General features: G+C 38.5%; 1 protein-coding gene and 1 long non-coding RNA gene across 12 annotated transcripts in view; one reads left to right on the top strand and one right to left on the bottom strand.

Moving 5' to 3' along the window:
• Pex5l (peroxisomal biogenesis factor 5 like) overlaps positions 1 to 23,245 on the top strand; it is a 201,244-nt gene that overhangs the window by 114,112 nt on the left and 63,887 nt on the right. For 4 of the 11 annotated variants that reach the window (XM_031376588.1, XM_031376592.1, XM_031376587.1 and 1 more), the window contains one exon: positions 13,826 to 13,930. The exons of 4 other annotated variants lie outside the window; for them this stretch is intronic. In XM_031376588.1, coding sequence (XP_031232448.1) covers positions 13,826 to 13,930 — 105 coding nt within the window. 3 more of the 11 variants (XM_031376593.1, XM_031376596.1, XM_031376597.1) reach the window with 3 other exon arrangements.
• LOC116095075 lies at positions 11,998 to 13,816 on the bottom strand. The gene is made up of 2 exons (XR_004120428.1): positions 13,724 to 13,816; positions 11,998 to 12,077 (listed from the first exon to the last, which is right to left on the bottom strand). It is a non-coding gene; the product is annotated as an uncharacterized LOC116095075 (long non-coding RNA).

Raw genomic sequence — 23,245 nt, 5'->3', positions numbered from 1 at the left:
ATATTCTAATGAGTATGGGTTCATTGCCTGGAGCATGCTCCACTGACCAGGGCCATACCCTTAAAATAAATAAATAAATAAATAAATAAATAAATAAATAAATAAATGTCTTCTGATTCTACCATCCCCAGAAGCCATCAGTTCTCAGCTTCTCAGCTGAGGGTGTGAGCTTAGAAACTCCTCCCCACTGATTGCTGGGATATACATACATTGGCTTGATCTTATGCATGTCTTTTGCACACAGAGGTGTTGTGACCTTATGAATGTGGTCATCTTGTCATGTCAAAAGCCACTATTTCAGTTCAGTTTTCCCTTCAGTTGTAGCTCTTAAAGCCTTTCTGCTCCCCTTTTCTGCAATGGTCCCCAAGCCTTAATGGGAAAAAATTTGATATAGATGTCCTATTTTTGACTGAACACTCCATAAACAATTACTCTGCATTTTGAGCAGTTGTGAGTTTCTTCATTAACCACTTCTTTGATAAGGTTGGAAGGCTATACTAATATACAGGTATACAGATATGAATGTACAGGGAAGTTTGGTGCTATGTCAATTTAGCAAAACAATAATATCATGTTACCCCTGGGACTTATGAGCTCCTCAACCATAAATTCTTGTCCAGGTTTACAAAACCAGTCATGTATTCCCTCTTCTCTACTGGGCCTTAAATTCAGCCAGAAATCAGTCGTGAATTCTGTAACATTCAGTCCACTATTGCAATGGGCATACCATATTATACCAATTGTTATTGTAGCTCACAGGCATCGTATCTGCATAAGACTGTTGCTAAAATGGTAATGGACCTTTCCCCCCAGAAGCCTGATTAGCACTTTATGGTACTATGACAGGCAGTTAGCAGGGAGAAAGTTTTCTGGTCAGTATCAACTTCATTGCTCCATGCCCAGTGACCAATGTGTGTGATTTTTTTTTTTTTCAGAAATAAAGTCTTACCATCAAGTTTGGTAAACATCCAAGAGCACTAATAATACTCTGTATTATATTGGGGTCTCCAGGACACTTCTGACCAATGATTTTTTTAAAGTCACTTTTAAAAAATAGTTAAACAACAAAATACCTACTCTGTGCCAGGTACAGAGTACAGGCAATTAGCCAACAACTAATTCAGTTATTCTATTTCTTCACTTTTCCACACCTGTTGATCTGAATCTGGTACTTGGCTCTATCTATCTGCGCTGAACAGAAAAGCAAAAAGACTATGTCTTCGAAGAGATCATTGTGTCCCAAGCAGAAGCAGCAACTCTTTGACTTTGTAGAGCACCTTTAGCTGATCCTCTTTCTTCTTCCACGTTGCCACTTGTTCTTTCCTTCACAGTTGTTCTCTGTTTTATTTCTCAGTATGGAAGCCCCCTTCCTTCATATAGTTTTATGAAAAATACTAAGAATATTAAAAGGGCTCGTGATTATGTCACACTGCCTAAGAGTCTTGTTCTTCAGTACTGGTCAGACTCCATTCGACTCTTATCCAGGAACTATTCCTATCCTGGTCTCTGGCTGAAGGTGTTCGGGAAGGAGATAATTATCACACCATGTCTAGGTTCAGAAGAAACTCTACAAAGTCTGAAGCAGGTGAAACAACATAGCATCTATCTATGCATTCATTCATTCATTCATTCAACAAAGCTTTATCTAATACCTATGAGACTCAAAACAACCTGTGTTTGTGGTAACACAAAACAGGAGACTGAGTGCCAAACTCAAAAAAGGTTGTCCAGGATTGCTAGGGAAGATGCCAATGAGCTCAGACAGGAAGGGCAAAGTGGAACTGGGAACTGATGATTCAGCAATAGGAAGGGATCCTGGAGAGAAGAGAGAGAAGGCACAGAAAGGCCTTAGGAGTGGAGGAACTGCAGGGAGAAAAAGGAGAAGGGTCCTGCTGACCTCGCAGGGTAAAGAAATCAGGTACTCATTACAAAGGCAATCTTTCCATGTATGACTGAAAAATAAAGCCCAGGCCTTCACAGGGCAAAACTAGAAACACCTACCTAACAAGAGTCTGCAGCTTCCAAGGAGACACAAGTCGATGCTAGTTTTTGTAATACATGAGTGTATTCAAACCGTTTCAAGTTCTTCCCCAACTGTCCCTTTCCAGGTTTACTAGGACAAACCTTTTGTTTCATTGTTGTCTCCAAATTCTAAATAGCCATTTACATTGCCAATTCAATTGTCTCTAAAATGTGAGGGTTTTTTCCCAGTGAGGAAATATATAAACAACTTTGTGTTGCTTACTTTTCTGTTGCTGCAGTAAAATACCACAACCAAAAGCAACTCAAAGAGCAAAAGGTTTATTTCACTTATGATTCCAGGGAATAAGTCCATTAATGGAGGAGAAGGTGGGAAGGCCTGACAAGGAGAGAAAAACATAGCAGCCAGAGCAGGAAGCTGGCTGACCACATCTCAACCACACACAGAAAGCTGAGAGAGCAGGAAGCTGGCTGACCACATCTCAACCACACACAGAAAGCTGAGAGAGCAGGAAGCTGGCTGACCACATCTCAACCACACACAGAAAGCTGAGAGAGCAGGAAGCTGGCTGACCACATCTCAACCACACACAGAAAGCTGAGAGAGCAGGAAGCTGGCTGACCACATCTCAACCACACACAGAAAGCTGAGAGAGCAGGAAGTGGGTAGAGCTTTGAACCCCAAAAGCCCACTCACAGACAGAGACTTACTTCATCCAGCAAGGCTGCACTTTCTAAGTATTCCATAACTTTCCCTAATAGCATCCACAACTGAGGACCTAAGTATACAAATGCATGGGACTGTGGGGACATCACTCATTCAAATGACCACTAACTCCAGTTTTGCATTTTAAAGATAATGCTAAACACTGAGTCTATTTGATAAATTATTTTTAAAGTAAGTTTGACAATAACAAAAAAAAATTATTGTGAAGTTTCTAAACCTTGATGAATTTTATATAGTCAAATTTTTAACTGAAATTTTAAAAATCTTTTAAAATAATTTACAATGAAGATTTAAAACATACTTATTGTAAATGAAAATAAGACTGGAAGATGAATTTAATCTTTAAATACTATTGAACTAATTAATGATAAAACATGTAAACTCAACCTCCAGCTGCTAAGGAAGCCATAGGGAAAACACAGGAAGCAGAACTTAGAGCAGTGGTTCTCAGCCTTCGTAACACTGCTACCCTTTAATAGAGTTCTTCGTGTTATGGTGACCCCCCCCAATCCCCAACCACAAAATTATTTCCTTGCTACTTCATAACTATAATTTTGCTACTGCTATGAATCATGATGTAAATGTTTGATATGCAGAATATCTGATATACTACCCCTGTGAAAGGGTCCACAGGTTGAGAACCACTGCCCTAGAGAGCCTGCCCTGGCAAACCTCAAGTATGGAGAAAGCACATAAGCTGAGAAATTGAAAGGACATCTTTGAGGTTTGAGTGCAGGGCAAAATGGTAATGCTTTACATAACAAGCACAGTGGGGAGCCAGAATGCTCTCATTCTCTCAGCTTCCATCCCAGCCCAAAGAAAGGAAGGTGTGGATTTTTCAATGGCAGCTCTCCCTACATTATCTGCACAGCATCAGAAGCCTCCTCTTTCCTTGGAAGAATAGACTTGAGCCCAGAGCTGTGCCCACACCACATTTGTCCTCTCCCAGTAGCCCTCCTGGCTATGTTCTCAGATTTGTTGTTAAATCCTTCTCGACTCTGGGACACAATGGGAACTGTTTTTCTTGAAGATGAGAGATTTTCTAGAAAAAAATTTAATTCCTGAGGTGTTTTTTATTTGAGGTTTTTGTTTTCTTTTGTTATTTGTTATTTTGTTTTTATCTTATTGCTCTTGAGAGAGTTATAAATGGCTAGACAAAGTTGCCATGATGTGGTTCATGGGAAAAAGAAGTTGGAGCAAATGTAAGCTTTTAGACACAAAAATGGCAGTGAAATTAAACTATTTTGAGCCTTCTATAATTCAGTGTTTATAGAAAGAAATTAACTGTTGAGTCTAAGACTGCTGCTTTCACAAGACCATTTGATCCTTTTTGATAAAAAAAAAAAAATAGCATATGCTGTGCCAATGACATGGCTTACAGGCTGACAACTTAAGTTTGATCTCAAGGTCCCACATTGCAGATGGAGAGATCAATCCCCTTCAGATTATCCCTTTGCTGTGATACGTGTGTGTGTGTGTGCGTGTGTGTATGTGTGTATTTTCACACGGTATAGATAAACTGGCACAGAAAATTTACTTTTATCTAGTTGAGAAGAACTTCATGAGCATCTTAAAGACCCTATCATATTTCTCTGCACATTTTGGTGCACTGGGACACAGCCTGTGGATAGCTTTCTAGCATGGAAGACATATGTGGCCATGCTCCATATGAAGAAGAGTAGAAGTAACTCAATACAACCAAGAACAAAATGGTGTGCACAATTGTGATAATCTATCAGAGTTGTATGCAAGAGGCAGAGCTGGAAAATGGGCCCAGTAATAAAATGTTGCAAGCATAAAGACCTGAGTTTCAGCTCCAGAACCTGCCTCACAAAAACTAGGCATTGTAGCTTTGTTAAGCCCAGCAATGGGAGGCAGAGACAAACACATCCCCAGGCTACTGAGTACCCAGCTTAGCCTATTTGCTGAGCTTCAGACTAGCAACAGACTCTCACTCAAAACCAAGGTTGACAGAACCTGAAGAATGACATTCAAGGTTGTACTCTAGCATCCACATGTATATATACTGACACACACAAACATAATCACACAAACATGTATGTATAGTGATACACACAAAGCAAAATATGAAGGTGATGCCAGTATATCAGTCAAACTAGTAAACCTTTTGTAACTATTAAATATGTTTCCATAATCCTAGTGTTGGTGGAATCTTTCCTTGGAACTTGGAGTTGAAAGCCACCATTCCTGCCATCATGCACCCTTGCTTGGGTAAATTTGTTCACGTGGTACTGTGTTTGTCAGTGCTCGAGCTCGGAAAATAGCCTGTGAATACAGCACAACCTGAAGTTTACATCTAACTGAAAGAGCCACATCAGACTCACTGGGGTTCTGGGTTCTTGTTGTCAGAGAGAGTCTATTCACTTTTTGTTTCATTATAGCACACTTTATCAGATTATTATTTCAGAGTAATAAATAGTTCTTTAAGATTCTATGGGTTTCTCCATGCATATGAACAATAATTGACCCAGCTAATGGAGTTGAGCTGATTTAAGGCATTATTAGTGCATAATGAAGGTCACCCTCACATGCATTTTCCATCTGAGTCTCACAAAAACACTGCAGAGGCAATGAGGCTGCTTTCCCCTTTATTCTTACACAACAACTTCTTAAAGAGAACCCAAGTTCTCTGCCCAAGGTCAAACAAGAAAAGAAACTGCTGTTCCTTGAGGTTAGCCCTCAATGTCTAACTCCAAGTTCTATGTTCTGACAGCTCACGCCACACTCAGTCTCATTATCCACATTCAAAGGAAGCTATATTGTCACACACAGCATAATATCTTATAGATACTTGGTAAAGACAGTAAGGTCCCTTCCATTCTTAGAATATAAGTTCTGAGATATATAGATGATTGATAGATAGATAGATAGATAGATAGATAGATAGATAGATAGATAGATAAACTACAGATAGGGGTCTTGGGTTTAGCCATAATCTCAATACTGACCATAGACTTGCTCTCCTGGTTGAGACAACCTTCCTATGTGATGCTGAAGAGCTTCAGACTTTCTCAATTTTACCTTCATTATATATATTATTGTATATGTTATGTATACTACATTGTCTGAAAAAATAAAAACTAAAAAAGGGAAATTGGTCTTACTTTCAACATCCATACATTCCAGGAGTTCTATCATGTAAGGTATATGTACACTATTGAAGATGATGTCATCAAACATGTTACCACAGACAGTCAGAGAGAAGCTACAGCTTAGATTGAACTATTAGAATTTACTCCATGAGTTAGTACAACCATATCATATTATTATATGGTTTCAGATTGTCAGAGTCCATGGGCTCTGCATTTCCTAGTTCAGCAGTTATAGTCTGCCTCTCCTATGCTAGGCATTGTGGGAAATGTTTTCATGAGACTTGTCATATTCTGGAAGCTTATAGTCTTGTTTCCATAAGCTAACATGGAGGCTTAGCAAGAATATTTAGATAAGGCAAAACAGCAGTTGGAATTCCATTTTGAGTCTAACTGCACTATGGCCAAGGGGCCCTCTGTCTTCTCATCCTCTCCCTGACTGGCACCTGTACCTGCTCATCCCTTTAGCCATACCTGGCTGGACTGGCTGTGACTCCCAAATGCAACATCTCTCTGTGCTTCCTTCAGCTCCTCACAAGATTAGGGAGATACTTATCTCACTCATGGTATAAACAAAAAGCAAAGCCACAAGTCACCAGTGACCTTGGATGCTGGTTAGGAGAGCATAGTAGGTCAGGCACTCCCATAGCCTTGCTTTCTTCTTGGGTTGTTTTAGGACATTCAAGACTTGGGACACCTTATCTATAGATCTTCTCACCTGAGCGCTTATGAATTTCATGTGCTTTCTGGAACTCACTTTTCCTGTTATGTCAACAAAACTATAGTGTTCTAGTGACTGGTATAGAAGAAAAAAAAACAAAAACAAAAACTTGTATCTCCCCAGAACATAAGGAAAGCCTAAGTAATTACGCTCCAGAGCCACAATTCAGGGACAAAATTTAGAAATAGAATTTTCCTGAAATACACAGAAGGAGGTAGATTTCAATTCCCTCGTTAAGAGTCTGCCTCCAGAGTGAAGGCAGGTACAGGATGATTCTACTGAATAACATTTAGGTAGATTTTCTAATTCTGATTCAGTAATTTGGTAAGTATATATTAAATGTATGGTCTTTCAAGAAAGGAGTTGGGGAGGACCTCAAATAATTTTTTTCCAGGGTAACAATATCCAGCATTTAAAAGCCACCACTTTGGCAGGGGGATGAAATTCTTCATGATTTGTTCTTTGCTTTACTGTATATACTAGAGTTTGGAGAATGCATCTCAACTCTAGTGTTAAAAAGGCCCAGTGACCCGAAAGAACTTTTTTGAGTAACTATTTTTTCTAGTAATATTTATCTGTAGAGATTCACATTTATTCTGTTTATCTTGGAATACATTCCAATTATAGACAATGTGGGAGATAATAAAAGAACCCAATATTTGCATGTGGCTCTAAGATCATCTTATTCAGCAGCTTGATCTCCTGCATACATGTAGATACCAGGTCCCAAGACTCTTCAGAAAAGAACCATGCACCCTATTCCTGGGCCTCAGCAGAGTCCCAGCAACTACATGTGTAAGTGGTGAGTGACCTTTATATGAGCTCTTCACCAGCGTTGGGATTTGTGTCCGTTCATATAAGACTGCTTGTGCCGAAGAGGGGAAGAGGAGGTACTGACAAAAAAAAAAAAGCAAACTAACTCCCCTCATACTGTTCTCATTTGCAAGTGCTCTTTGATATTTTTGACAAAAAAAACAATAACAATAATAGCACTACATTGGGATTATGTTTAGGGAATGCATACATCACACAGCAATCAAAGACCTTTCAAAATATAACAGGTTTGATATTTATCATACAGAGATGTATTCTATATTTTTTTAATTTTCAGATGCTATTTATGCCATTTCCAATATAAAAATAAGCTCAAAAGAAAATAAATCACTTCACTTAAATCACTTCATCCTACATAGAGCAAGTTGCTTGCAGCATAATGAAGAACTTGCTCTTGAGATGCAGTGACGAGTGGTTTCCAGGCCCCTTAGTCTTAAGGAGCCTGACACTAAAACATTCTTAATCCAGAACTAGTGGCAAGGGAGGAAGCCTGAATGCCCGCTGTCACCTTGGCCATCTGTGAAGGGTGGACATGTCTGTGGACATGGTGGGAAGGAAGCAGGCCATGTTTGACATCAGAAAGACAAATGGCATGTTATTGATGGACAAAATGAATCCTGATCATTTTTTAAAGAGTTTATGCTTCAGAGCAAACTTCAGGCAACTTTACCCCGCAACACTTTATTAATTTTAATGAATATGTATTTGTATGTATGAAGTTCCTCAAACATCTAATTAAAATTTCCCCTGCTAACTTGGGATCACCTTCTGCCAAAGTTGGCCATGTTATGTAATACCAGCATCTTAAATAATTAGAAAATGGACATCTAAGAGGTGTATTGCTGGTTGTACTTAAATATCTGTGTGCCTGAGGAGACCTGAACCAGGTGATGTGAAATGGTTCAAGAGAAATAAACAGTCTTCATTCTCCTGAGGCAGTTTCACTGGTAAGAGGCAGCTGGGCACATCATCCCAGGTGGAGGGCTTCAAATTGCCTGTATGTCTCAGAAATTTGGGGTACTAGGCAAGCCTATAACTCCAATCCCAGGGGATCCAGTTCCTCCTTCTGTGTGCACACACACATAATAAAAATATCTTTTTCTAAGGTATAAAACTGTGGGTAAGGCAAACACAGAGGTCCCTTCAAGATGGTTAGAAAAGGAGAACCAGTGTGCCTACATTTAGTCCCATTTCCACAACTTGAAAGAAACAAAACACTGGGCATGGGGAGGTCTCATGAGGTGGGTGGGGTGTTCAAGATAAGCCCAAGCAGAAGTCTGGTTTGTGTTGGAGATCAACAGTGGTATATCTATTTGTCCGGGAAAGGGCACAAAACGGCAGGCAGGGATGGCCAGTGCTCAAAGGTCACTGAGGAGGTCCACTCTAACCTTTTCTCCCGTCGAGGTCTGAAGAGATCATGACACTTGACTGTGGCATTTACCTTCCTGATACAAAGAATGTTCATCTTGCTCAGCACAAGCCAGCAAAGGGTAGCCATCAGCGACTAACTTTGCCATAGCCAGCTTCCTGCAGGCGCTGAGGCCCCAAGTGCAGAACTCAGGAGTAGGATAAGTGTTTAGCAGGGACGGAGTAGCATTTCACAGTTATGAAGGTGGCAGGTGTATGCATTTGTGAGTGCATATGGACCCAGTCACAATTGTGAGCATGAATATTTAAACATAGATCCTAAGAAATACTTAGTTTCTAACATTGTTAATAAGATATAGTGCTTGGGGAAATTTTAAGAAGATATTAGGTACTATTTGTATTTTCCCATTTCTGATGTTTCCTCATTTTGGACAACAGTATGTATTAATTTTTAGAATCAAAATTTCAAAGGCTATATCTTAAATCTGTGTTAGTTCCAGGTTAAGAGGGATATCTAATTTCGTCATATTTTGCTTTTCCCCCTATCTTGGTACATTTCCATTTCTTTATTTAGTATCTCTGATAAAGAAGATTAAAGATAATTAAAACATTTTTTAAATTACAAACTCTATGGGCCAACAAGATGGTTCAAGCAGTAAAAGCCTAATGACCTGAGTTTGAACACCAGAACCAACATAGTGGAAGGAAAGAACAAACAACTACAAGTTGTCCTCTAAGTTCCACATATTCTCTCTCTCTCTTCCCCTCTCTCTCTCTCTCTCTCTCTCTCTCTCTCTCTCTCTCTCTCTCTCTGTCTCTGTCTCTCTCTGTCTCACACACACACACACAAACACAAACACACAATGCAATAAATATTTTAAATTACAAACTCCACAACAGCCATAATAAAGTCTGTAACAAACAGATTGATTACAAATGGATTGAATATCTGTGTATTGTGCATGCTAAGTGCTTCAGATACCCAAAATAGATGTCAAGGAAATCTTCATAAAAATGTCAGACTGGCACTCAGCATTAGTAAGAACCAAAGGGGTGCTAACATTTATAAAGTTGCTATGATCTAAAATAAAAAAGATCGCATGCATGAAATACTTGGGTTAGTTGCACATGAAGAACAAGAAACAAAAGCAGCTCATTAAAAGTGTGCTTCTGAGTGAGATTGTTAATGGCTGATTCTCTTAGAATGGAAAAAGATTTCCATAATCCTAGCACTCTGTAGTCTGAATTAGGAACACTGAGACAACGTAAAGGCAGCATGGATTAAGTATATAGTGATTGGCAGGCTTTATGCCTAAAATTCACATTTTAGGCTAACATTTGATGCCCTAACAGTCATTTCAGCCCTTAGACATGATGGTGTGCTAGGAAGGGTGGACACAGGTGAGACCAGCAGGTCTGGGTTCCTCCTATGCTTCAGATGCAGATGAGCTATGGCCAAATCATTCTTATTTACAATTTTACTTCCAATTGTCCAAGTGAACTGCATCCCCTCAAACAAGCTGTCATGAAATCCAATACCCAAAACTTTGTCAGGTATCTAACAGAATGCTGATCTCAGGGCATCATCTCCAGGTGGCTCCATCCCCTCCTCTGAGAAGTAGGGAGTCTAGCAGCATATTCTCACCTCAAGACCTATGTTGGCTCTCCAACCCTGGGATGGCCCCATGACACCCAGTGTTGCTCTGTATCTTCCACTCCATATCACCAAAAGAAAAGCAGTGAATCGAAGTGGAGCTTTTTAAATAACATATGTTCATGCCATTTGCCAGAACCTGTGTCTTGGTTATGTATTCCCAATTTCCTAACGATAGTTGAAAAGATTGGTCTCAAGAACTGTTTAAAGGGTTATCATTTTATTGTTGAAGAAAGCAAGGGTAAAGAAAGAAGAGGCATCATGGAGTTCTCCCAGCAAAGCACCAAACACATTACCCTTTTGCATACAATATTTTCTAATTAAAAACATCTTAAGAAATCCAACAAGGTCATAAACAAACATGACTTTCGCGTGAGACCAGAAAAGACATGTCTGAAATCATAGCCGAGGCTATCGTAATGAGATAAATTTAATCACCTTCTCATCCACTTCCTTCCTGTTCCTGTTCAGCATAAGGTAGGAGTAGATGGCTTCATGTAGTCTGAAGTATATAACTTACTTCTTGCTTGAGTGTATTTCCACTTGTATTTTCATTCTGTCATCTCCATGTTGTTTGAAATAGTATGTCGATGTTAACCTTTTGGCACAGTTCTGTTTGTAAAGTTGAACTATTGGGTATATGGGTTTCTTTGAATGTGCTAAGCAACTGACCTTATAAAGAACCTCACACCATGGCGGCTCCTCTGTTAGCACTGAGAGCTACTGATGGCAAAACTGAACAAGTTGCTATATAGCATACCAGCCACATTTGAAATCTTAGTAGCAGCATCCTACAAATGGGAAAGTCAGCAATAGCAGCATGATTGGAGGACATCAAATAACAGGAGCAATAGGATGGGAGGGGTCTTTGATAGGTGAGTGAATGCCCTGATCCTGGTAGGCTCTCAAGTTCCCTCGCTGCTGCCACAAAGATGTTACCTGCGGACTTCCGCTCTGTGCTCAGAGTGTACCATAAAGATGTTACCTGCGGACTTCCGCTCTGTGCTCAGAGTGTACCATAAAGATGTTACCTGCAGACTTCCGCTCTGTGCTCAGACTGTACCATGTTGTTAAACAACAAAGCTCGTGGGGTGTTAGTTCTAAAGCCAACAGTTGCAAGAGGGAACTAACCCAGTATCATGACTCTTTCCAGGTAGTAGGTGTAACCTTGAAGAAAAAATGGCACTGTCTTCAAAAAAGTGACCTGACCCTGGCTTTGGTGGGTTTTTCTGCAAGAAATGCAAAGCCCCGCATGTGTTTATGATTCAACCTTCCAGCCGATCACTGCTTTGTTCTAGAGTTCAGCATGAAAGGACTAATTTTTGTTTGGATTTTGTTTCTGTTTTAGTAAAAAAGAAAAAAAAAAGCATGTCTGTTGCTAATTCTAGCTATTATAGTTGCACATGTAAAACTTCTCTCTTTGTAGTTTATAGATTGGTAGCATTTCAAATAATGACTTTTTTTTTCAAAATTCACCTGAAATTTTTTGAGATGCTTATCAATTGATATCTTCCTTCTCATCGCAAGAAGAGTCTAAGTTACTGCTTTTCAATTATACCTTATAATACTAGATTTGCTCTTTTACATATAGTAGGGATTTGACTATAAGCATGCCACTTTGTTTATTGCTGTAATATTAGAACGTCTTAGAGCATGGAAAGACTTCTTCGCAAATGATTTGCTCTTGAAAGGAAAAGTTGCAGAAATAAATGTTATAAAACAGTTTTATATAAATGAGCATAGCTTATAAACATACAGTAAGTTAATAGCATGCACTGTTTCATTCAAACTACTTTAATTTCTGAATGATATGTTAAATGGCATAACAATACCCCAATACATCCTTCCCCGAAATTCAGAATTGTGCTATTATTTATTTTAAGAAAGTCACATTGATTCATTAAAGAGGAGACATGGAATTCTTCTCTACCCCAATTGGCTCTGTAATGAAACATCATTTCCCTTTTTTCTCTCAGAAGTCAGTGAGTCTAAGGATCGAAGCCACATAGACTTTTGAGAACACATATGAAAATTATTACTAATACATCTGAGAAATAAGAGCTCTAGTACTTGCTATCCTGTCTTTAAAAGGAACACATGGTCATTTAACAATATAGTCCTTAAGCCAAAAGAAAGCTACAGAACTATAAACAGATTCACACATCTTAAAGTCTATTAACTGTACAAAAAGGTTTCCTTTAATTCCATAAATATAAGGTGCAACTGGCTCCATTTTAGGAAGTTAGGGCCTGAGTAAATGGACAGTTCACCGCCTATATGGGACCTGCTTTCTAGATGTCCTAGGAAGATCTAAAATACTAACTTAAGCCCCTTTGTGTTGCATCAGGTGAGGCTACCAAGTTTTAGTGAGTTCTAGAGTTAATTCCCTTCCCAGGCAACACTGTGACAACACACACGCATGCATGCACATGAGCACACACACACACACACACACATACACACACCACACACACACACACACACACACACACACCACCTATCCATGTGTCTCTCTACTTGTGAGACAGTTATATCTTAAGTAGATTGACAACACAACTATGTGTTCTTAGTGTAAAAATGTTATCCAGGAAGGTTCTGCCAAGAGACCTGAGAAAAATCAAAACTTTATTTTGAAAACACTGAGATTATTGGGAAAGCGATGCTTTATTTTGATCCATGATCACCTCCCCATATTGATTCTCATAAACTTGAGACTCAGGTCAACTCAAAAGACAGAAGGCTAACATCCCTGGTGACTCACAATTCTCCTAATCTGAAACAAACTGACACTAGAGATGTCAGTTTTGTGTATTTATAAAATTCTTCAATTAAAAGACATTTCTAAAATTGTATTGATGTATCTTGGTCTCAAAGACATGAAAATCAGGGGAAAAGTTACTCCTTCACGCAGGTTAGCCCATCTCACAGAACCCTCTGCTATGTGAGAACACTTACAAGATAACGTTTATATACACCTTATGCCAAATTCACTGAAAACATGAGATTTCAAAGACCACCCAGCAAAAGCTCTCAACAAATCAGAGCCTGGCTCTAATCTCTACCCTAAACCAAAATATCTAGGGGCTGTCTAGTCAAAATTTACAAATGAATACAACAGGAAGTCATAGCATGCTAAAATTGATACTATAAAAATATACTTATATCACGTTAATTGCCTTCAAATATATTATACATATAAAACTACTATGTTAAACAGGTCCGCTGTAGAGGGTGAAAAAGTAGCTAACTACAAGTTCACAAATAATCTTTCAGATTTTGTGTGTTTTCTCCTCAGCCAAAAGCCTCAAGATTCCCTGGCAGCAGCCCACCTCTTCACTCATGTTGGATTGCTCTTTAAACATTAGCCTATCTTGTCATAAATAACTTCAAGACGCCTCCTGACACATTCGTTGTTGGTTTCACTGTTGTAGGGAAAAGGCTCTAGGGCTGCAGATAAGGCTGTTGCCATGGTGATGAAGGAGATACCGAGGGAGGAGTCTGCAGAAGAAAAGCCCCTCCTTACTGTGACATCACAGGTGGGCAGACCCATAGGGTTCCTGTAGGAAGCTGACATATGTTAATGTATCAAAAAAATGTGATTAGCTAAAAGAAAGAAAAACAGTAACTCACGCCAATCTTTTTAAGGCAGTTTCAATGAAACAACTGTACAAATATAAATGAAAGCCAAAATTGAAAAAAAAATAGTTCTTGATCATGAATATTAATTTTCATTACTCAACATTAGTTTTAAAAATTAAGACAATATCTGTACAAGTATAACACTCTACTTCTTTAAAAGGAGTCTTGTTAACTTTGAGAAATACCAATAACAAGCAAAAAAATTGAATTCCTGAATAAATCCAGTCATATTATATACATATGTCAGTTTACCCGTAGATGCTCTAAATTTTCTTAAATGTTAAATATATTTGTTGTGACTTTGCATACTACACATTTGTCTATACATATTTATGCTGATAACTGAGTTACAGGGATGAGCCGGAAGTCCCCAAGTCTCCATGCAGAAAATGGCTCTCTGCTCCCCTCACACTTGATGGCCTTGATGAGAAAACACCATCTCTGTTTTGAGCATGAAAGGGCCATTTTCAGCCTTTATTGTAACACACGTAGAAAAAAGTCTATTTGTCTTTGAAGGCGTGCTAAAGCTGATCCTGCACATGCCCAGGGACTCCCGAAACACCCTGTAAAAGTCTCCATAAATATCTATAGCACGACTCATTGCCACCCTGTGCAATTCTCAGTTTTAAATTCTGAGATGAAAAATATTTTTCTTGCATTTATCTTATAATTTAGATTAGGTTGTTACGTTAAACATTTCATTTCTTCCATAACGCACTTGTAAATGCAGCAATTCTATTCCGATTACGCACATGTCTAGAATTAGAGAAATGGCCATTTACAGCCCTCGTGAAACACATTTCTGTCAGATGCTAAATTATGGCGGCTTATTTTCAGAATATCAGCAGATCTGGTCCCCAGCTGCTGCCAACATGTGTGGTTTTATTTTATTCTAAATGCCACGTTGTAAGTAATGAAAATTATGTAACACCAAAGTTGAATAAATTTTTAAGTTATTAAAGACTTCTAGGATTGGGGAATAAATTTTATGTTGCAAGCGTGGGTTTGTTGTTGTCCATAAAGAAAAGATGCCTCTTCTTCTGGGTGACCAACCCTTGACTGAGTTGATGTAAGGAAGTAGATGCCATTGTACAATGATCACCTGCCAATCAGAGTCAGACCTTTGTGAATAACAGATGCAAAATATCCAGCACACAATACCTCTATGAATGGTTGGCAGGAGAGTCCTTGGCATTCCTGGCAGCTGGTGAGCCACACAGCTATGCCAATGTTGGCCCTTGTGCTAGACCATAGCACCTTGAGATACCACAATTAAGACAGGCTCCAGTTGTCTCCAAGGCCTTACATTTTGCTGTTATATCCCAGTAATCATTTCCACATGTATGATATTGTCATTATAGTCTAAGCTTGAATTTAAGATTTCATGCACAATGATATTTTTTATTTTTTTTTAATTTAGAGAACAAATCATGAATACCATCATCCTCTCCCATTCAGAACATTTGTGTGTGCCTGGTTCCTTTGAAATGTCTGTCTAGTGTCATGTTGTTTCTGAGACACTGATTATGACTTTATTGCATGAAGATTGTATAATGCTTTCCTTGATGCTTCGTATTCTTAATGCACACTGGCCAGCTTATGAATCAGTAGACTTCTGATTCATAAAATGTGATGCACCAGATATAATAATAGTTCTATGGAACTCAGTGGCAGCTGTGATAGAATAATTTCTCAATCAAATGTAGTTTTCTTAGCTGATAATGTCTTTTACATGACACACAAGTGGCCTTTCCCCTGGTGTGCGCCAGTGGCATGCACACACCCTAAAGAAGCAGAGTGAGCTGAAAAAGTGAGTACTTCCCATGGCGACCACAGCATCCAGTCCGTCTGCCATGTCACATTTGTTAACCTGTGTGAATGTCCCAATGTCTTGACATGTTTGTCCCAGTGTCTCTTGTAAAGTCCCCGATGGCATAACACTACATGTTGCAGAGTACAAGGACTCATCTTCATCCCTGGTTTATCGACGCCAGCTGTCATGTCATAGATGCCAGATACATCTGAAGATAATTGCTATCCTCTTGGGATAATCATAAAAGAGAAATACAGAATAAGCCACTGTATTACATTACCTTGTTTAGTAACATTTACTCAGCAGCACAGTATATCAGCATTTTAAAATTATGATTTTAATGGTTTGTTCTAGAACATTTAGATGGATCTAGTCAGCCATTCTCCATTGAAAGCACCTTCAGTAGATGGAACAAAGCAGGAGAGTTAGCAAGATGACTGCATTCAAAGCCTAGACCCCGGAAATTGTGATTACTAATTCTATAGAAACAAACAAGTTCAAACTTTTGCTGTCCTAAATTAATGCTAACTCAAATAGTTTGTAAAAGGCATACATTGCCAAATCTTTAAGGAAAAAGCTTCTAATCCTAACACATGTGCTGTCCAGCACTGTGGCCATTAACCACTGAGCACTTCTGGCTTCTGGCATTTGAGGCATGCTGCAAAATTTTTAAGAAGTAAAAATGTTTTTGAAGGGCTAATTTGAAAATGTGAAAACTATAGCATTAATAATTTTTATTGATCACATGTTGAAATATTTTGGAAATGCTGAATTAAATAAAATGTTATTGAAATTATTTTTACTTGTTAATGAGCACTGAAGATTATTATAGTGTAAAGTTCTTATTGTTTATATTAAACGGCACTGCTCTGCACTGTAATACCACAACCAAACCAATTTCATGTACACATGTACCCAAAGATTATCACATTGAAAATGAAGGTTCCTTTGTACAAGGGTAACACAGCCTTAGTGGCTACAATCCTCTCAGAAGGAAACTTGAGAAAGTTTCATTTTGACAAATTTGGTTTCCTGGTTTTTTTTTTTAAATCAAGGTATTCCCAGCTCCTTTTTCCTACAGATTACAGTGTCTTAGAACTGAGTTTCACATCTCTTCTGCCTAAAGGGCATTTTTCTTCCTCCTCCACCTGTGTGTTCTATCTGTTCTCATTTCCTACACTCAGTAGGAATTTAATTTCCCTGTGTATGATAAAGGGAGAAAGAGCAATGCCCTTGACTGGGAAAAACATTCTCAAGGTCACCAGCATAGCCTCATTTGGGTTTCTATCATCAACTTAAAATGATTGCCTTAATGATGTGTACTTACCTTCCTTAGAAATAAAACTGTCCAACTGTGGAATGGTATTATTAGTTACTTTCTCCACAAATGGATTCATTTCGTACACCTCACTGTCCTTCCTAGAGAATGCCTAATGGGCAGATCTTTAGATTAAGTCAAAGATTTGGAGGATGTTTGACTATGATAAGAAGTAATATAGCAATGGATCTGGGACCTGGTCAGTTGTACACAGGGACCTAATGTCCCCAGGTATCACAGTAGGCATGGCCAGGCTCTGAACTTAGACCATTTAAGGGATGCATATTTATGTCAGGGTTGCAAACATGAGATTATAATCAGTTGCTTCCAATTTATAGCTCCCCTGGTTTTATTTCTGTTGTGACAAATACAACCTGAAAAGCAACCTGAGAGAGAAAAGGAGATTATCTGGTTTACAATTCCAGATTGCAATCCATTACTGTAGGGAAATCATGGCAGAAAACTACAGCACCACATCCACAGTTAAGAAGAAAAAGAAAATAAATGTATTTTTGATTGCTCACTCTTTGCTAACTTTCTCCTATTACGATTTAGTACCCCCTTCTTAGGGAATGGCACCATCCACAGTGGGTTGTGTGTTTTTACCTTAGTTAACAATCAAGATAAGCCTGCACTGACATGCTCACAAGCCAACCTGATCTAAATAATTTATTAAGACCCTCTTCCCAGGTATTTCTAGGTGGTATCAAGTTGACAAAACTGGACAGAACACTAGCTTTATTGTTTTAACTTTAAAAATTATCCTTTAAGTGTTGAAATGCATAATTAACAGAGCACAATATTCACCTTAAGTAAAACCAGCATTGTTTCCATGAATTAATGTACTGTATACTATTTAATTATCTGACATGCATTTTGCTTTGTTGTCAATGTTTAGTAATATATTAACACAAACATTTCACTCTATTTCTTTTACTAAAACATCTAAGTAAAAGATTTATTCAAAGATAATAAAGTTAAATTTTAGTCACAAAGTAAGCAACAAAATTTATTTAAAAGTAAAATATTTTCGAACATGGCCATGAATTTGAAAAGGAGCAAAGAGGGTATTGAAGGAAGAATTGGGAAAAGGCAATGATGGAATTATAATCCCCCAAAATAAAATATTTTTAAGTAAAACATTGCCTTATAATTTGGTTCAAATAGATCACATAATAAAATGTAATTTTTAAACACTAAAATTAAAGAGGTAAAAAAAATGCAACTCAGGATATTTTCAATTAAAGTTTTAAGACAGTAATCCATTAGAGCTGGGTGGAGTTTCCTGCATCTGTGTGGCAACATGTATTGGCCATGCCAACCGACCAGTCACAATAGGTCACAATTCAGTTAAAATTTGATTACCAATAAAGTATAACAGCTCAATTGTCCTTTGAATCCTGATTTACAAGGAAGCCCTTCATAAAAATCTCCACCTACCCTCTTCTTCCACAGTAGCCCCAGTTTCTGTGTCTGATAACATATTTTCCTTCACCTTCTCCAGATTCATGTTTCTGATTTAGAATCAGATGTGGAGATAATGTCTTGAGGTGGCTTTGCCCTCCCGTTCACCTACGCCCATGTCCTTCTTCCCAGTGGTGATGGCGCTGGGCCAGAATAGGACTGAGTGTTCACTGCTTCAGATGTTAATTCCTGGAATCCTTTACCTCCTGATAGAAAAACTATGAGTCTTGGTAGCATTACAAAACGTTTCTTATGTACCACCATACTCCCCATTTATAAGACACAACTCCGGAAGGAAATGGATCTGATTCTCTAAGTTAAGGCTTTCTAGGAAGTCGTTAAAGCATTTGGAAAGACTACTGATCGCTTCATGGGTCACTCAAATTCAGTATGAAGTCCAGGATACCCACATGATCATCCTGTTGTACAATCATCCAGTTAGCTTCATTAAAACTGGTCCACATTCATTAAACCACTACTATACCACACACAAAACATTTAATAAAAGCTCTAATCTCATGGCGTTGTAGTCCAATGAGAAGGAATACATTAAAACTAAGATAGTGGTACCACATAAGCACAGATATGGAGATGATTCAAAAAAGATGCTCACTCCCCTGCACTGAAGAAGGTTGAGGTGTACCCATGGAAGGGACTCCTGCAAAAGGAAGCAAGCATCCATTACTATCATGGGGCCTATTTGCATGTGTGCTTGGAATTGAAACTAGAGCCTTGCACTTGCTAAGCACATGTTCTGTTACTGAGCTACATTCCCAGTGACCTCTGAACTGATACAAACACTGAGAAGAGGCCATAGTTCAAAGAAAATGGAAATGTAAAGATGTGAACAGAGCGAGACAAAATCCTCACTCCTAAGGAAGTGACCCTTCTAAACTCACTAATGCTAATCTGGTTAAGCTAATGATCTGATTGTCAAAATTACAAAGACTTGACTCAGTTATTAGCAAAGAATTAGAAACCTTTGTGTCACATTGTAATAGCTCCAATGTGCTTTGTACCCTAAGCCCTAAATGAGGGAAAATGATAAAGTGTTTTCAAATGAAATAAAGTAAATCTAAAAGTCAATAAAGCTCCTGCTGATGAATTTAAGGAAGGAATCCATAGCATTCAATTTGAAAGTAAAGATTAGAGGGATTGTTTTAGATTCCATTCCGTTTGAACGTTTTCTTTATGACCTAAAAGATTTATTTATTCTTAAATCACCACAAGAAAAACCATATTCTTGTTTAAGAATGAGAAGGAGGTGTGGGAAAAGCTGACCCAGTCCAAACACTAAAAATGGCACTTCTGAGACTAAAATAACGCTAAGTCCATAAACTGGAGATACAATTCACTTGGACTATGTGAGATACACACGTGTGTGTCTTATGTTCTTGCTGAGCCATTGTCTCATTTGTAAGCCATTTCTTGAACAACTTTTCATGAAAATTCCCTACTGGAAGCTATGAAGGATGTAAATAAGCATAAGCTGCAATTGCATCTAAGCTCAGGGAATCTTCCATTGTCTTCATGATGTCTCTTACCTCATCTTCTACATCTTCATCAAAGCTCAAACTCTTTCTGACCATTTTAATGGCTTTTCCATGCTCTTTGTCATCTGATCTTTCATCTTCTTCACCTGGAACCCCAGGACCACCCCACTTCAGCCAGAGCACCGCCATACTGATCCAGCCTGGGAAACGCTAACTCTAAAAGCTGTTCATTGTGCCTTCTTGTTTTGTGTCTGTGGAGCAAAATCTCAAGAATGACATAATGATATGAGGTGACTGTCACAGTGTTTCCATCAGTCCTGGAGTCGGCAGTGGTCACTGGACACTGGACATTGAAGAGGCACTGGCCTGCAGATGCAAGGTCTAGAAGACTGAAAATCCATGACTCTGAGCTGGGCTTCCTGGAATCTTTCTAAGCCACTATCTCCTGGCTCCCTTTCTTCGTGTGTTGAGTAAACTCAGGTGGCCACTGGTTCTTCCTCTGGTAAACCCATATGAAATTTGAATAAGCAACTCACCACCAACAACAAAATTCTATTGCCTTTGACGAGCATGTTTTCCTCAAGGAAGCTCTTATTCAATAGTGCCTTTACCCTGTTTTTTCACCTACATGTTGATATAAAGAGTGGTTTTTCTAAGATTCACCAAATAAATAGGATGATTTTCAGCATTAAGAAATTATCTACAGAAGTTGAAGATCTCATATTCTAAACTATAGTAATTCAGGCCTGTTCTGCATGCCATGTGCACAGAATCAAGATTCAGGCATAAACTTAATGTTCATCGCTGTTTTGGAAAGGGAAGTACCAGAAAATAGTTCTTGAAATATAACTTGTATTTATCTATATTAAAAGTGGTACAGGTCAAGAATTCCTAATCTGAAAATCTAAAGTCTGAAAATTCTCTACGATCCACAACTAATCATTCTTCAATCTGAAGCCACAAGTAGAATCCTCTGACTTCAAAGAGCAGGTCTCCACCAAAACACAGGCAGACACACAACACGCATCACATAGACTTACCTCCAGGCATGTGTGCAAAGTGTATATGGCAAAAAAGTGAACTTGGTGTTTAGATAAAGGTCTCATTCCTAGTCAGCCCCCTATGTAGCTATGAACATTTCAAAACCAAACAGTATCTAAATTCTTCTGTGAACTAAAATGCTACAGTGAAGAAATACTCAAGTCATTTTTTTTAAATCAACACAAAGAGAATTAAGTTACATATAGCTATCTGTCCACAAAATCAAACCTTCCTTAGAAAAGTGGTGATTGTCAAAGAATCAGGATATTCATACTTTTAAAGTGATAGTTGTGTTGCGTCTTATATACATCAGCTGAAAGGTCAGGGAGAGCTAAGCCCAGTGGCTGGTAATCCGAGCACACTGCTTAGTGATGCAACTGTTAGAGTTACAGCGCAAAGTATCTTGCAGTGCCATGTTTGTTGGTAGCCTTCAGCCTCTGTAAATCTTGACTCTGTGGCACCCACAGGAAAGGTTCACTTCATTAAATACTGAGGGGGGAGAACAAATTGCATCAGTACGCCCAGCATGCTGCCTGGGTTCTAGAAACTGCCCCCTACATAAAGTTTGTACCCAAACTGCTCTATGAGAAGCTGACCCAAACACAGAATCACTGGGTGTTAGCAATTTTGTCATTTTCTGGTTTATTATATGCCTCACTGATGATTTCAAGTACAGTTTTAAGGTCATAAAATGGACTTTTATGCCTGAAAATATTCCAGCTAATTCCTAAATTTGAGTTGTCTGTGACATTTTTAAAAATTCAAATGCCTTACCCAGAAACTACAATGAGCTCACCAACCCTCAACACTTAAAACTATTTCACAATAATAAGAATGGGTAATAGCCAAGGGGAATGGAAACAAAAGGCAAAGGGACCAGAATTTTGTTCATAGGCTGAAGGAATATCTTTTAAAATAAACAAATTAAAATGGTTAAAACCCACAGCTACCTTAGACAATGTGATTTCCAGTGAAATGTGTCTTTGTATGTAGTAACATTAAAACTAACAATAACTAAAGAATAGGTAACACCATTACCTGAAACACTAAGAAGTGGTATTTTCGGTGATATCCCTCAATAATAGCCACAAATAGACATGAGAATCAAATGTTTAGTTCTCTATAAAAAGCTCTAGTGGAAGTGTGAGATTTGATGCACTGAAGTAACAATGGTGTGCTTGCATGTCCTGTCTGATGATCGTGACCTACTTTATTGGCCGTAAGCCAGAGGAACAATGGCATGATAATGTGAGGTGTTCTAAAATATTTGAGGTTAGTTATTAAAATTCTAGATGCTTTGAGGCACATCTTTTCTTGACAACAAGTAGAATCAAACCGCTATGCTGTCTCACAGAAAATCAAGACTTTTCTCTCTTAGCCATAGAAAACATGGGTTCAAAATGAAGCACAAGATCTAAAGTAAACGGTGACCACTCCCATCGATCAAGGACCCACTGAAGCAAGCTCTCAGAATTTTAAGTCTAATTGAAAGGTTATTAAGTCATAGAATGAACTAATGGCAAAATAGTATTACACTTACAGGAATCTATTCCAACAGACTAAAGGTTTTCACAAATACCTACTAGATGCCCAGACAGGTAATATAATAATATTTTCTTCTCTCAAATAAAATTTGTTATGTCCTACAAAACCATTCTAAGGAAGTGGTGGTGGGGGGTTGTTCTAGGCACCAGGATCTATTAAGAAGGGGTGAAAAAAATCAATCATGTTCATCCAACCAACCATATAGGTCCATGTGTGTGTACATCTCACCCACAGACATCATCAAGTACCTAGTCCTCATAAGAGCCCATCACCATGGAGTCTGAAGCCACTGTTCCAATGCTTTCTAGAACTTTCAGTCTAAATATAAAATGGCGTTAGTCCATGGCAACTGTGGTAGCACAGGTGTCTTTTCTTGCTGTGTTGAAATTAGATGGTTATAAAGCCACTCCTGGAGGGAGAGAAGCAGGCTTAAGCTTTAACACTGAAGTTGGCTGCATCAAAACTGTTAACAGTGCTGAAGGCTCATTCGCTCCCTGTGGTAATGTTTTGTTTTCTCTATTGCCCCACTCCATTATTT

Source organism: Mastomys coucha, unplaced genomic scaffold (genome assembly GCF_008632895.1).
Source record: "Mastomys coucha isolate ucsf_1 unplaced genomic scaffold, UCSF_Mcou_1 pScaffold17, whole genome shotgun sequence".
Classification (NCBI taxonomy): Eukaryota; Metazoa; Chordata; class Mammalia; order Rodentia; family Muridae; genus Mastomys; species Mastomys coucha.
This window is presented reverse-complemented; position numbering and strand designations above follow the sequence as displayed.